This window comes from Ceratotherium simum, chromosome 2, assembly GCF_057802395.1.
Source record: "Ceratotherium simum simum isolate JZ-2026a chromosome 2, ASM5780239v1, whole genome shotgun sequence".
NCBI classification, from domain to species: Eukaryota; Metazoa; Chordata; class Mammalia; order Perissodactyla; family Rhinocerotidae; genus Ceratotherium; species Ceratotherium simum.
The window spans coordinates 46,972,359-46,986,280 of NC_141901.1; the positions used below are offsets into that span (position 1 = coordinate 46,972,359).

The 13,922-nt window shown below is 44.9% G+C and overlaps 3 protein-coding genes across 7 annotated transcripts; 2 read left to right on the plus strand and 1 right to left on the minus strand.

The window, feature by feature from the left end:
• The first annotated feature begins 1,371 nt into the window (after positions 1-1,371).
• On the plus strand, positions 1,372-3,155 carry RBM8A (RNA binding motif protein 8A). 3 transcript variants are annotated; one of them, XM_004420565.3, is made up of 6 exons: positions 1,372-1,511; positions 1,799-1,858; positions 1,986-2,063; positions 2,242-2,378; positions 2,705-2,841; positions 2,950-3,155. In XM_004420565.3, exons 1-6 carry the CDS (start codon positions 1,445-1,447, stop codon positions 2,993-2,995), a joined length of 525 nt encoding a protein of 174 aa, XP_004420622.1. In that variant the 5' UTR covers positions 1,372-1,444; the 3' UTR covers positions 2,996-3,155. The 3 variants fall into 3 exon arrangements, with proteins under 3 accessions (XP_004420622.1, XP_014635419.1, XP_087300362.1); XM_014779933.2 differs by having other exon boundaries at positions 1,989-2,063; XM_087444236.1 differs by having other exon boundaries at positions 1,416-1,548.
• On the minus strand, positions 2,712-8,050 carry LOC101400748 (gonadotropin-releasing hormone II receptor-like). Its single transcript, XM_014779934.2, is given in 4 exon segments — positions 2,712-3,834; positions 4,355-4,565; positions 7,210-7,692; positions 7,694-8,050. Coding segments are annotated over 4 exon segments (1,122 nt in total). The 5' UTR covers positions 7,721-8,050; the 3' UTR covers positions 2,712-3,433.
• Positions 8,051-8,366: 316 nt separating this feature from the next.
• On the plus strand, positions 8,367-13,898 carry PEX11B (peroxisomal biogenesis factor 11 beta). 3 transcript variants are annotated; one of them, XM_087444281.1, is made up of 5 exons: positions 8,367-8,448; positions 9,245-9,360; positions 9,771-9,972; positions 12,686-12,873; positions 13,539-13,898. In XM_087444281.1, the coding sequence occupies exons 1-5, from the start codon at positions 8,393-8,395 to the stop codon at positions 13,826-13,828; spliced, it is 852 nt and encodes a 283-aa protein (XP_087300407.1). In that variant the 5' UTR covers positions 8,367-8,392; the 3' UTR covers positions 13,829-13,898. The 3 variants fall into 3 exon arrangements, with proteins under 3 accessions (XP_087300407.1, XP_004420623.1, XP_087300400.1); XM_004420566.3 differs by having other exon boundaries at positions 12,686-13,562; XM_087444274.1 differs by having other exon boundaries at positions 8,434-8,506; positions 12,686-13,562.
• The last annotated feature ends 24 nt before the right edge of the window (positions 13,899-13,922 follow it).

Genomic DNA, 13,922 nt, shown 5'->3' on the forward strand with positions numbered 1-13,922 from the left:
GCAATTATCACTTTCATAATGTGATGTAAGTGATTTTCATAATAAAGTGATTGTTGATAATACAATTATTTTTCCTTGTATTGCCAGCACCTCCTCTAACATTAGACGTACAGGCACTCATAACTCTTTGATTAATAAATAAGTGAATCTGCAGTCCACTATTGTTTAAGGCCTACACTGGGATTCTTTGGGGGCAATATGGGTTTTGCCTTGTCGGGGGAAGAGGGAGAATCTCCCTCTGCCCTTTTCCTTAAGGTTCCTATGGCTGGCCAAATAATCAACAAGACAGGTTAGCAGGAGACAATAATACCAAGTTTAATAACATGTATACATGGGAGAAACTCAGAAATGAGCAACTCGTCCCTCTGTCTAAGCTGCTTGCTTAAGTATTGCAGCTAAAGGCGAGGAGCGTGTTGGGGGTGGTTAGTGGCCTGGGACTTCAGAGGGCAGGAGGACAATTCTTTTCAGAGTCATCTATAGATAACGTGGTCAGGGAGAGACAGAGTTTTTTGATAAAAGAGACTTGGTGCCTTTGCTATTGTAACCTCTATCCTACATTATCTTTATAGCCATCATGATAGAAGATCTGTTCCAGGAAGGAGCCACCATGTCAAATTCTTTAGGCAGTTAGTGGGGGAGGTCAAATGTCCCTCAGAGAAAACAATCAAGGTAAAGAGATATATTTCAGGGTGGCCAAATCTTGATCTCCCACAGCCTCAACGCCTAGGTTTTTGAACATGAAATACCTGTACCACCACCAGAGAAACTTTAAAACCCCTATTCTGTTTAAAGCCATGACTACTTTTTAATTCCCAGAGACGGTGGGAAGAGTTTCGGAGTTTAACAACAAAAAAAAGAAAGTTATCTGTTCACCAATGGTTTCACGCACAACTAGGTCTGTTAGTTTCCTTAAGAGAGAAATTCGGTGCTGCCGTAGGTTCCAGAGGCAGCTTTTTGAGCCAGCATTGCTGACTGAACTATTTTTTAAAAATGCTTCCATCACACATGCAGCTGCTCCTCGGAACAGGTAAAGGCCTGGAAGTTTTGACAGAAAAACTTTCTTAAACTTCAATTTCCTAGAATGGTGTGGTGAAAAGAGACGGAAAGCAACCCTCTAATAAGGAAATTAGGCTGGGCTTCACTGTCAGTACTATTTCTCGTTGGCTGTCCTAGTCGAGAAATCCGCTGACTTGCCCACCCCCGAGCTTGTCCCTCACAGCGCTGCTGCTTTCAGCTCACGACCTGCTCAAGATGGCTACAGATACACTTCCGGCAGCTTCCCGAACTGGGCCCGCCTCTATTTGCGTATTTTCACCGCGCCGGGGGCCGGACTTAGAGTTAGCTTTTCATTGGTCAACTTGACGGGCGACCTTTCGTCTCCGCGACAGTTTCCCGAGGTGCCTAGTGCCTGAGCGGCACGGACGAGAGTTACAACGAAGGCAAGATGGCGGATGTGCTGGATCTTCATGAGGCTGGCGGCGAGGATTTCGCCATGGATGAGGATGGGGACGGTGAGGACAGTGGAGGCGGCTGCGGGAAGCGGGGAAGGTGCGAGAGAAGGGCGTTAACTGGAAAACATAATCTCCCTTTTCCCCAGCAGGGAAGATGGGAGCCGGGGAACTGGGTTTCGGTTGGATTAGAGACTCCGCCCCCTTCGAGAGGACTGGGGGTGGGACCGGGAAGGGACTGGGACTGGAGGTGGTGGGGTCTACTTTCAGATAATGTCTTGGGACAAAGAGACTATTGTTATAAATAACTGTTGTCTTTGTTATTCATTCTTTCATTTCTGGGGTTCCAGAGAGCATCCACAAACTAAAAGAAAAAGCGAAGAAACGGAAGGGCCGCGGCTTTGGCTCCGGTGAGTGTGTGTGGGAAAAATGGGGTCTAGAATGGCGAGAGCTACGAGTTTTGGAGTTCCCGTTCAGACTCATGGGAAGCAGTGGGAGAAGGAGAATTTCCGGTGATCTCGTGTATGTTCCTTATAGAAGAGGGGTCTCGAGCGCGGATGCGTGAGGATTATGACAGCGTGGAGCAAGATGGTGATGAACCCGGACCACAACGCTGTAAGTAACATGGAGCCTGTAGGGATCTGTGTTTGTAGAGAATCAGGGACCAATAAAATAAAACCCAATAGAAATGGGGTCAGAGATAGCTGCAGTCCGTGCACTCACTCTACTCCTGTGATCTTGTTTGAAGTTTTTCTCTCATGTTCTCAAACAGTCTCCGTCCCTTCCCCAACAGCTGTTGAAGGCTGGATTCTCTTTGTCACTGGAGTCCATGAGGAAGCCACTGAAGAAGACATCCATGACAAATTTGCAGAGTATGGCGAAATAAAAAACATCCACCTCAACTTGGACAGGCGTACAGGATACCTGAAGGTATCCTAAGTAACACTCCATTGCCTTTCTTCCTCCATAACCCTTAGACATCATTGGTAGTTCTTGTTTGCTGTGGTTGACCAATAGCAAAGTTGAAATAAAATGACATTGGAAATTGATTTTGTTAGACACAGCAAAGAGACAGACAGAAACAGACACGGTGTGTATACAGTAGGGATATATGATGTACATTCATTGTTTAAAGTTTATAGATTTTTCTATTTGAGTATGAATTTAGTTTTGAAGAAAAATTTAGTATTTGAAGATACTCAGGGATGTTTGGTGGAATAGGAGGGTTCTGATATCTGTCTTTTCCCTTGCCCCAGGGATATACTCTAGTTGAGTATGAAACATACAAGGAGGCCCAGGCTGCTATGGAGGGACTCAATGGCCAGGATTTGATGGGACAGCCAATCAGCGTGGACTGGTGTTTTGTTCGGGGTCCACCCAAGGGCAAGAGGAGGTAAAGTGGAGCGGGCAAACACTATCTTACTAAAGGGAATATGAAGGAAACCGATTAAGGACTTTGTATTATGTCTCTCTGATGGACCTCCCCCTTCCTTTTCCCTAGAGGTGGCCGAAGACGCAGCAGGAGTCCAGACCGGAGGCGTCGCTGACAAGATCTCTGTTGTCGAGGTGGTTTCTCCAGAGATTCCATTTGACCACGCAACCTTGGAGAAAGAGCTGGGGTGGAACTCACTATGTTTATATTTAATCTCTTACCCTACCTGCTTAGTGTTTGAGTTATGAATAAATGTCCCATTTTTGTTTTCTACATTTAAAGTTTTTTTTCTATTCTAACATTGGAAGCTCTGAAGCACTATTTAGAGTAAGGCAGTGTGGGTTACTGTGAAGATACTTCTCCCAGGAACTGAATTCTGTGTGAGTTTCTACATTAGACATAGTTTCAAGTCTCAGCTAGGGTTAAAAGAAAGAGACTGCTTAGTATTTCTTTTTCTTGGAAGCTAATAAAGCAGGGCTAGAAGTGAGATGTTCTCATGATATTAAAGAATAATTATTCCATTCCTATATACTCTGTCCTGAGCAAATGGATATTACAGGAATGTCTCTTGTGTTTCTCCTGCTCTTCTTCCTGCCACATTTGTTTGTATTTCCAGCTGTCTAAGGGCTTGAGTCTCCTGTCGAGGCATTCTCCCAGACCCTCTTTCCCTGGAAGAGTCTTTACTAAGTTCTTGGTGCCCTCTTTGGCATCCAAGGGTGAAGGCCCCGTAGAGGAGAGGATCCAGAGGCGCTTTGAGGATGCCCAAGAGGAAAAGGATATGGCTGAGGCTGGGAGGGACTTCAGTTAGCATGGTGGGAGAGAACCAGTACCACAGACCCAGCAGGTAATAAGGTGTCCAGCAGAGGACGAAGGTCAGCAAGACAAGCAGGGCCCATAGATGAACACGGGGGCGACTGTCTAAGGAGCGGCGGAGGGCAAATTCACTGGCAGGGGCTGGGAATTTAGAAAATATACTCAAATTCAGAACCACTCAGCTTCTGAGTTTAGGGTGAACTGATAGGCAGAGATAGTGAGATGGAGCTCTCCCCCTACGAGGAAGAGAATGCTATAAACAGGAGGTAATGCTGCAAACCCTCTTCCCCTTCCGAACCTGTGACCATGTGCTCCCCTCCCCACCAGGGATTATGACAAACATGCTAGAGAAAAGGTTTTGATGGAACTGCTGTGTTATGTGAAGTTACTAAGTTTACTTTAAGATTTGATGGTGTCCAAAAGTAAAGGAGAATATAGATCACCTTTCTCCTTAATCCTTGCCCAGCTAACTCAGCTTTAGAGGCTGGTTAGAACTGCAGGCATTCGATAAAATTATGTGCAGCTTCAGGTGCTAGAAATATCGTTAGGATCTTACTTTTGGTTTATCACAGCTATATAATAGATGGCTATCAGATAAATAAATGAGGGTAGAGGCAATAGTTTCAGGGTATGGATTCGGGCCTGGAGACTGGAGTCTCACCATGGTTCCCTGTCCTTGTCCGGGGACTGGACACACTGAGGACAATGCGGCGATAGCAGATCGTCATAGCAGTCAGTGGCAGCAGAAAGAAGCAGCAGAAGGTGAAGAGGTTATAGGTGATCTCTTGCCATTGAGCCTTGAAGCTGCCTTTGGTGACACATTGAGTGAAGGGGACTGGGCCAGCTTGGCGGGCGGTATGGAACGGGAACAGCTGGAGTGGATTTAAGGACTATTAGAACTGGTCCCTCTTCCCCTCCCCTTCAGCCTACCCACGAGTGTGATACTGTCTCCTAATTCATCCTTAATTCTATGCAGAGCAATGCAGTGCTAAGCAATGGTTCATCCATGGTGCCATTTTTAAAAGGGTAGAAATGTATCTTGAAAATCCCTGTCCCCTTAGGCTATGGAGGTAACCGTTAAGTTTGTTAAATCCTGGGACTTAAAAAATCCTGCCTTTTCATATATTCTAACATTGCACTTTATAAAAAGGATATCTCTACCACCTCACCAACATTTTTAGCTGAAATGAATTTTCTGATGTGACTGGTTAATTCTGTGGAAAAAAGAAATCTTGTATAAAACAGGTGCTGCTAAAATTCCAGGCCATTTTGCAACTACTCTGTGAAGTAACTTGTACTAATAGTCTTATGTACAATAACTACAATGATGAAGTAATGTTAAATAATAAAACTTAACATTTTCAAAATGCTATTGGCTGCCCCTCCCCCTTTTTGGTAAATTGTTGGGTTTTTGGTTTGAATCAGTAGAGTATTTTTCAGTTTAGAGCTTCAGGGTTAGTACCTTGGTTCAGGTGAGGTAGATTATTAGTCTGAGAAAAGGCAAGTTCAGTAGGTATCGTTTCCTAGATAGAAGGCATTTGGGGAAGTCATTTTAGCAGGCATGAGGGACTTTTAGGAAAGGTGAATAGTGTCAGCCATGGACATACAATTTTATGACCTGCTTGGAGTTACGATCAGGCTACTCTGAGCTAGTTGGGAAGTAGTCTTTCCTCTTTCCCTATCTTGAGGCCATATATTTCTGGGGGTTTTTTTGTACTATGCCTAGAAGTACTTGAGACATTGTGAGAATGGGTTTAAAAATAGATAAGGCTCTTGGACTTAGAATTTGGTCCACAGCCCTGCTTCTGTCTCTCCTTTCCCCTATTTTATATGCAATTTACCATCTACTGTAGAAACCTTCCTCTCAACTACTTCTGATACTTGGAAACTTGAGCCTATAAAAAAAATTTCTAACAACCCCAATACTCCTTCACTACACTAACCCCACGCTTCAAAAAAAATTTTTTTATTGACACTAATATTTTAAATACAGTATATGGGCAATGCAGAATATACAAGAGGACGCTAATGTGGAACCAAAAATATCACCTTGGCACATACATCACCACTAGTTTGCCACTGAAGCAAATGGAGATAGCAATTACTGTCAGATTGTCAAGATGTATGAAATTCGTCTCCTATTCCGTTGTTTTCTGGCCCATGGATTTCAAGTGACTTACCCCAAGTCACAGCTAGTTAGTGGTAGAGCCTAGATTAAAAAAAAAAACAAAGCCAAGTAAAACAAGCAGACAATGCAACAAAAACAGGCTTCTAACTCCCAGTCCACATCTAAAATTTGCTTCATATGTATATGAACATATATGTATACATATATGATACTTTTGGTAGTTATATTTCTAATATTTGAGGATTTAAGGATCAAATCTTAAATCTGACTCTAGTGCATAATCATTCCAGAGACTGAAATCAGCCCTTCTGGCCCCTTCCAGACATAATCCTAATCCTAGTCTCAGATGCTCAAGCCCCTCCCACCCAGATGGTGGTAGTAGTTTTTGTTTTGAAGGAACTGCTTCATATTTAGCTTTTTTCTAGATTTCTAGCTCATTTGCAATATTGAGATTTGATTAACTGGCACTCAAGTTCAGATCCTTTTTTTTTTTCTGTTTTTGACACCCATTCCACAATAAACCCAGAGTAAAAAAATACAAATCTGATTATATCACTCATGACCTTTTACTCAAGTGTCTCTCTACTGCCCTCAGGATAAAGTACAAACTTAACATTTGTGATCTGGCCCATCCTTCCCCTCCAGGCTCGTTACTCATCATTTTCTAGTCCTTAACTTTAGCTGTAACCACTTTGAGATCCTCTACCATCTACCCTCCCCAGCATTCCTCCTGCTTAAACTTTTCTAATACCTATCTGTCAGGAATCATATTTTAACATCTCTAGGAAGCTGTTCCTGACGGTCCAAGAGTGGGTCAGTCACCCTCCATTGTTCTTGGGCTCCTTATGCTTACCTTTAGTGTAACACTTGACTGCACACTGTATTGTAACTGCATACTAATTTGTCTCCTGCACTAGTCTATAAATTTCTTGAAGGCAGGACTTTGTTGCTATATGCTTGATAGAGCATTTGGGTCTATCTGGGGATGATGCACATTATTTTTTGAATCGATGAAATGAATGTACCCAAATGGCTTTACCCAAAGCCCTTGACTTCACTGTCTTGTTAATAGACCTCCCTGCCCTAGAGTATTTCTGCAACAACCTCCTGAAGAAGGTGGGACTGGCAGGATGCAAACAGGTGGAAGCTAAGTGTAGTAAAACAAAGCTGAAGGAAGAGCATAGATACAGGGTACTGTTTTCAAGAGGTAGGCTCTAAACAGAGACAAATTAACATGCAATGATCTTAACTTGCAAACGAGATAGCACAGGCTCCCCCCTGAGGATTAACGGTTGACGCCGGCCAAGCACACCCCTTGACTCCGGAGGCTCATGCTGTGTACCCAAATTCTTGTCCTGTCTAGCCCTGAGTCCCGACAAGTCACTCACCTGGGGCAAGACAAGCAGGAAACTAAGTCCCCAGGCTGTCCCCAGAAGTTTCCTTCCAGCGGGGCGGGGTCCGAGCGGGTGGAGTACTGCTGCCTGGCGTTCTAGCCCAGTGACCACAGGCAGGAAAGCTGCGGCATACATGGCCATTAGTTTCAGGAACATGAGTGTCCGACATGCAATATCCCCGGCCAGCCATTGAACAGTGATATTCCAGGTGGCATCTAGGGGCATAATCACAAAAGTGACCAGTAAGTCGTCGGCTGCTAAATGGGCAAAGAGTCGCCACACTGGAGAGGGGCGGAGTTGGCCGGGTTGCGGCTGCGTCACTGACCACAGCACGGCCAAGTTCCCTCCAGCAGAAGAAAAAAAACAGCACAATGGTCACTCCTACTCGGACTTGGCTGCAGCTGAGAAGGTGGGCAGCTCTGAGCCCTCCACCTCTACTCCTGATCCAGCCCAGACCTCTTCCCCCGTAGCTGACCCCCCACGGGGTGCCGTAGGCTGCAGTCATGGTGGCCTAGAAGGACAAGGGTTGTGGGTATAAAGAGGTTAGCTTCGGCCACTGATTCTTCGCCCTCCTTTTTAGGATCTGGAGCTGGTTATTGCGAATTTCGTCCAGTAAAGCCTCGGTCTCTGAAGACTCTCCATCTTTATTCTGCAGATCACCTGTTCAACTGTCAGGGACCTGCAGATAACAGGGATCTGATGCTGGCTTCTACTTTCATAGACCTCTTTAGCCCCTGGAAGCCTGGATTCGGGCGGAACGTGCGTGCATGCATGCACGTGTGGTGGGAGTGTTCTGCTGGACACACCCGGGGGGAAACCCTATCCCAGCCGCCGCGGAGAGATCCCTGCGGCGCCTTCTCGCCCCGCCCGCACTCCTGCAGGCCCCGCCCTTAGGTCAGAATATTTAAAGAGGAATGTGCCGCTGGAGGCGTGCTTAAGAAAAAATAGACCATTTGATAAGACGACGCTCTGACAGAGACACGCACGAAAACACGCAGGTGTAGGATCAGAGACAAGCGCTTCTCGTTTTGAAATTCCACTTCAGGGGCCGGCTGCGCTCGCTTTCTTTTCTGATGATGTTTGTCCCTCGCGAGGCACCGTTGGGTCGTCCCGGAGGCGTGACGAGGGGCGGGCAGTGGGGCGGGAGTGGCCCTGCGGAGCCGCGGCTGCCGGTGTCATGGACGCCTGGGTCCGCTTCAGTGCTCAGAGCCAGGCGCGGGAGCGGCTGTGTAGGTGCGGCCCGAATAGGAATGGGGGGAGGGCAGGCAGAGGAAGGTCTTCGTGAGGCGAGGTCAGTTCACACTACGGGGGTCAAAAAGGGTCAACTTGGGCTACGGGGGCCCAGACGGACCGCCAGGAGCTGATTTGAGCAGGCCACGAGGAGATGATTCGTTTCTGCTCACGGGAAAGATGGGGAAACTGAGGCATTAGTGGGCCAGTGGGGAGACTGCTCAGGGTTGCCGTGTCCACATAAGACCAACAGTTTTCTCACTGGGCAGTGGTGGGATGAGGAGCGTTCGCCCCGCGGTAGATAGCGACCCAGACTCTGTCCCCAGAGCAAAGGAGGCTCTCCAAGTTTACGTGTCCCCTCACCCTGCTGTCACCCGGGAATTCCTTTGCCTCCGCTCTGTCTTCTGGTCTCGATTCAGCTCGAGGGGCCTTGAAATCTCTGAAGAATAATCTGCCTTCCAACTATTCTCCACTCCCTCACATATCACATACATGCTCACACTGAGGTGATTGTGATGGACCCCCTGCTGCCTTCACTGTCCTCTTCAGGCCTCATTGTCAAATCTCTTATGTTCTCAACTCTAATTAGTGCTCCTCACCCCCTTCTAGGCTTCTTTTTAATCTTATGCCTTTCCCTTCCCCTGGCCCCTCACCAAACTGTGAGATATGGGCATGAAGAGGAGGAAAGGGAATGGTCTCAATCTGGGAAAAGAGAAAGTCCATACTTGCCTTTTGGAGGATGTTTTTGACGGGGAGATTAGGGAGGTCTCCACCTCACCCTGCATGTCCTCTCCTCCAGGGCCGCGCAGTATGCTTGCTCCCTTCTTGGTCATGCACTGCAGAAACATGGAGCCAGTCCTGAGTTACAGAAACAGATTCGACAACTGGAGGGTCACCTGAGCCTAGGAAGAAAGCGTAAGTAACTGTGCCTTTCCTATTACCCCAAGACTTCTTCCATCCCCAGCTATTCTGCCTTAGTCCCTCCTTCCTGTTTTTGACCATCTCTGGCAGTTCTTCTCCCTCATTTGGTTCTGCAGTTATCCTCTGCATGCAGGGGTAACTTGAGATAGGAGAGCAGGGGTAAGAGAGTAATAAAGGATTGGAGAGACTCAGGCAAGTTTTGAGAAAACTAAACTGGGGTGCAAATTATTTAAAATTTGAAGTAAAAAAGAAAGAACTGTTTCTGCTCTTTTTAAAAATTGTTTGTTATTGTTTCTTTCACTTGGTCTACCTTCACACTCTTGCTGTCTCTCTTTCTCTGTGTCTTGCCCTCTGTTTGCCTCTCTCCTTCCAAATCCTTGCTTTTCCTTGCTAATCTCCACAAGTTCTACGCCTGGGTAACTCAGCAGATGCCCTTGAGTCAGCCAAACGAGCTGTGCACCTATCAGATGTTGTCCTGAGATTCTGCATCACTGTTAGTCACCTCAATCGAGCTTTGTACTTCGCCTGTGACAATGTCCTGTGGGCTGGAAAGTCTGGACTAGCTCCCCATGTGGATCAGGAGAAGTGGGCCCAACGTTCATTCAGGTTTGATATCCTTTTATCCTACAAGACCTTTTGTATTCTCCATACTGCGTAGCTTGTTTTTTATGAGAGAAAGATCTTTCGAGGTCTTCCCAGAATATACACATCTTAATCAATCTTCCAATTTTGGTTTCCAATCTTCATTTAGATCTTAAACTATCAGAGAATAATGAACGAGGGCAGATGAAAGACAGATGCTCTTCCATGATAAATGACTAAGATTGGGCTAGATAAGATATTATATTCTTTTAATTCTGCTCTGTTTATGCCACAGGTTATGCCCCTCACTGCCTGCTCATTTATTCATTCTAAAAATATTTAGTAAGTGCTTACTGTGGGCCAGGGAATAAAGCAAAGAGCCAAACAGATATGGTTCCTGCTCTCATGAAGCTTCTAGTCTAGTGAGGGTGTCAAATTTTAAAACAAATAACTACCAAACCAGATATAATAAGGAAAGCTAATTTGGATTGAAAGGTCAGGGAAGAACTCTTTGAAAAAGTAATATTTTAGTTCAGACCTGAAGTCCAAGTAACAGTGGCAGAGAAGACCTTTCCAAATAGAAAATAGCACATTTTGAGACCTTGAACTAAGAAAGACTTTGAGGAATTAGAGAAATAGAAAGAAAGCCGGGGGGCCGGCCCCGTGGCGTAGCGGTTAAGTGCATGCACTCTGCTGCTGGCAGCCTGAGTTCAGATCCCAGGTGCCCAGCGAGGCACCACTTGTCAGGCCATGCTGTGGTGGTGTCCCATATAACGGGGAGGAAGATAGGCACAGATGTTAGCCCAGGGCCAGTCTTCCTCAGCAAAAAGAGGAAGGATTGGCATGGATGTTAGCTCAGGGCTGATCTTCCTCACAAAAAAAAAGAAAGAAAGCCAGTGTGATGGACAGTATTGAGTAAAGGGCATAAATTCAAACTGGAGATGTAGGTAGAGGCTAGATCATTCATGCAAAGCCTTTTAGGCAAAGGTAAGATTTTTTTGTTCAGTTTTGTTTAAATTGTCTCGTAAGTACAATGGGTTCTGAACAGGAATGTGACATGATTCAAATTGTGTTTAAAGAAGATCTCTCTTGCTGCAGTGTGGAAAATGGATTGCAGTAGGGCAAAAGAGGAGGAGATGCCCTAATATGGCCAAGAGATGATGTTGGCTTGGACTAAGGAGCTGGCTGGTAATGAAGGTGGAGAGAAATACAATTTGGGAATAAAATTATCTGTATAAATATCATTTGTATTTGTTTTTTATTTCTCTATGATTCTCTTCATTCTTTTACATTATATTAGCATCTTTCCATCTCCATTTATATCTTGCTTTTCTCTTCATCTTTCTCAGTGATCTACAGCTATAACACAGCTAATGATATATGAAGGGTGGGGGCAGAGGCATGGCTGGAGTGGTATGGAAAAGCAACCCTTAGAAGAGTTTATGTGCTATGTTTATTCATTTCATTCAATAAATATACCAAGCTCTTACTATGTGGCAAGCACTGGTCTAGACAAAGGGATACAGTGGTAAAGACAAACAAGGTCCTTGTTCCTATGGAGCTTACATTGTAATGGGAGGAGACAAAGAAACAATAAATAAGAAAAATATCAGATAGTGGTAAGTTCCATGCAGGAAATTAAAATAGGATCATGTGGTAGAAAGTAAATGGCTCGCTATATAGAGAGGGGAGTCAGAGAAGGCCTCTCTGAAGAGGTGACGTTTAAACTCAGACCCAAAGAACAAGAAAGAGCCAGCCATGTGAAGATTTTGGAGAGAATATTTCAAGTAGAGGGACTAGGTAGTTTAAAGGCCCTAAAGCAGGACAAGCTTGATGGGATCAAAATATAGAAGGAAACTAATGTGGTTGGAGCGTAGTGATTGAGGGAAAGGATGGTACATGATGGAGTTAGAGAGGCAGGGTCAGATGTTGACTTCTGTAAGCCTGTCTAAGGTATCTAGATTTTGTTCTAAATGTGATGGGAAGGAAACCATGGAGACTTTTAAGAAGAGGAATAATGATGTGATTTACGTTTATGCCAGCTACTATATGAAATTAGATTGCTGGGGTCAGAGTGGCAAGAGTGGCCCTGAAGAGACCAATTAAAAGACTAAAGGAGTAGTTCAAGTGAGAGATGATGGTGGCATAGACTGTAGTGGTGGAATGTAACAAAGAGGTGTGGTTGGATTCAAGATGTGTTTTAGAGGTAGGACAATTATATTGAGTACAGACTACTGTTGTCAGAGTGGATTAAAGATCAAGAACATAGAGTGTTCTTAAGGAATTTATAATCTAACACATTTGACAAGCTGCTTAACACCTCTGGGCCTCACTTTTTTTTTTTAACAAAAGAATTGTATTTAAATGATGTATAATGTGTCTGAGTCTCTGAAACAACTGAAGCTTGTTCTTTCAAAACAAATTTGCATTATTATAGTTGAAGTTGAATGTGTGTGTGTGCTAATGGGTTGCCAAGTGTAAAAGTGAAATTTGAGGTTGATCTTGGAAGATTTGATGATGCTCATGAATTTTAAGCCAGTATCGTAAGGTACACATAAACACATATTAGTTACAAAAAGGTGGGAGAACATTTCTAATAGTGGTTAATAGCATTCACATCTGGTGTTCTAATGTGTAATCCCTTTGCAGTATGGGGAAAAAAGTGTTTACGCGTTCTGTTGGATATGCTAAGTGGGTATACATGCCCTTAATGACCCTTCTGTCCTGTGTATCCCAGGTACTATCTGTTTTCCCTCATCATGAATTTGAGCCGTGATGCTTATGAGATTCGCCTACTGATGGAACAAGAGTCTTCAGCTTGTAGCCGGCGACTGAAGGGTTCTGGAGGAGGAGTCCCAGGAGGAATTGAGACTGGGGGATCTGGGGGTACAGGGACTCCGGGAGGAGGCCTGCCCCAACTGGCTCTGAAGCTTCGGCTCCGAGTCCTGCTCCTGGCTCGGGTCCTGCGAGGTCATCCCCCCCTTCTGCTGGATGTAGTCAGAAATGCCTGTGATCTCTTCATTCCACTGGACAAACTAGGCCTCTGGCGCTGTGGCCCTGGGATTGTGGGGCTTTGTGGCCTCGTGTCCTCCATCCTGTCTATTCTCACGCTAATCTACCCTTGGCTACGACTCAAGCCCTGATATTCTGGTACAGGATAAGGAGGGGATCTGAATTGGTAAGATGGAACATTAGATCGTCCCCAGTGTACCAGCTTCATTCTAACTCTACTCCTTGGTTAAGTTAAAAATCCAGAGATTCAGGAGTAGAGAGAGGGGCTTTGTGGAAGATGAGGTGAGAAAAAGTGACTTGTGAAGTCAATAGGACGATTCTGATGTTCAGCCCTATTGGAGCTTTTGTTCTTTTCCTCCTTCATTGCATTGTCTGTGTCTCTCTTGACTCTTTTTACTTTGTCTCTCTTTAGTCTATTTAAGATTCTGTCTCTGCATCTCTTTTTTACCTTCTCAGTCGCCTGTCCTAGGAATTTAATCAGCAGCAGAATTACTTTTTGGTAGAGGAGGTAGAAGGTGTGGTCCCTAAGGTTCTAACTGCCTTCTTTTTCTTTACAAAGGTGGCTTTGGCACATTTTACTGCCCTCAAACTCCAAATCATAATTTTAAAGACTTTAAGTCCTGGTGGACTCTTCCTTCATGCACCAGAGGTGGTTCGATGCTTCCTCTTCCTCCCTCCTGTCTACCTCACCAACCTCCCTCATGACTTCGCCCATACCCTTCTCTCTACTCACACCTGCAGATTTCTGCTACACTTTAATTTCAGGGCTTTGTTCTTTAGCCTGATCTTACCCCTTCTTTGCCTATCCAGGATGAAGCTGTGTCTAGCATCTTGCTGTAAATATTGTACAATGATTCTGTGTAAATAGCTGTGCCCCATGCCCACGATTGAGAGCAAGCGTTCCAGGTCAGCAAATTAAAGATCAGTTTGCTCATTAATGTTTAGTCTGGTACTGTGTATTG

Excerpts from the sequence above, each read along its gene's own strand:
- RBM8A (XM_087444236.1), top strand. The coding sequence starts at position 1,452 with ATGTGCTGGATCTTCATGAGGCTGGCGGCGAGGATTTCGCCATGGATG. Across the intron at positions 1,859-1,985 it reads GGGCCGCGGCTTTGGCTCCG|AAGAGGGGTCTCGAGCGCGG; the intron begins GTGAGTGTGTGT and ends TGTTCCTTATAG. Across the intron at positions 2,379-2,704 it reads GGCGTACAGGATACCTGAAG|GGATATACTCTAGTTGAGTA; the intron begins GTATCCTAAGTA and ends CCCTTGCCCCAG.
- PEX11B (XM_087444281.1), top strand. The coding sequence starts at position 8,393 with ATGGACGCCTGGGTCCGCTTCAGTGCTCAGAGCCAGGCGCGGGAGCGG. Across the intron at positions 9,361-9,770 it reads CCTGAGCCTAGGAAGAAAGC|TTCTACGCCTGGGTAACTCA; the intron begins GTAAGTAACTGT and ends AATCTCCACAAG. Across the intron at positions 9,973-12,685 it reads TGGGCCCAACGTTCATTCAG|GTACTATCTGTTTTCCCTCA; the intron begins GTTTGATATCCT and ends TGTGTATCCCAG.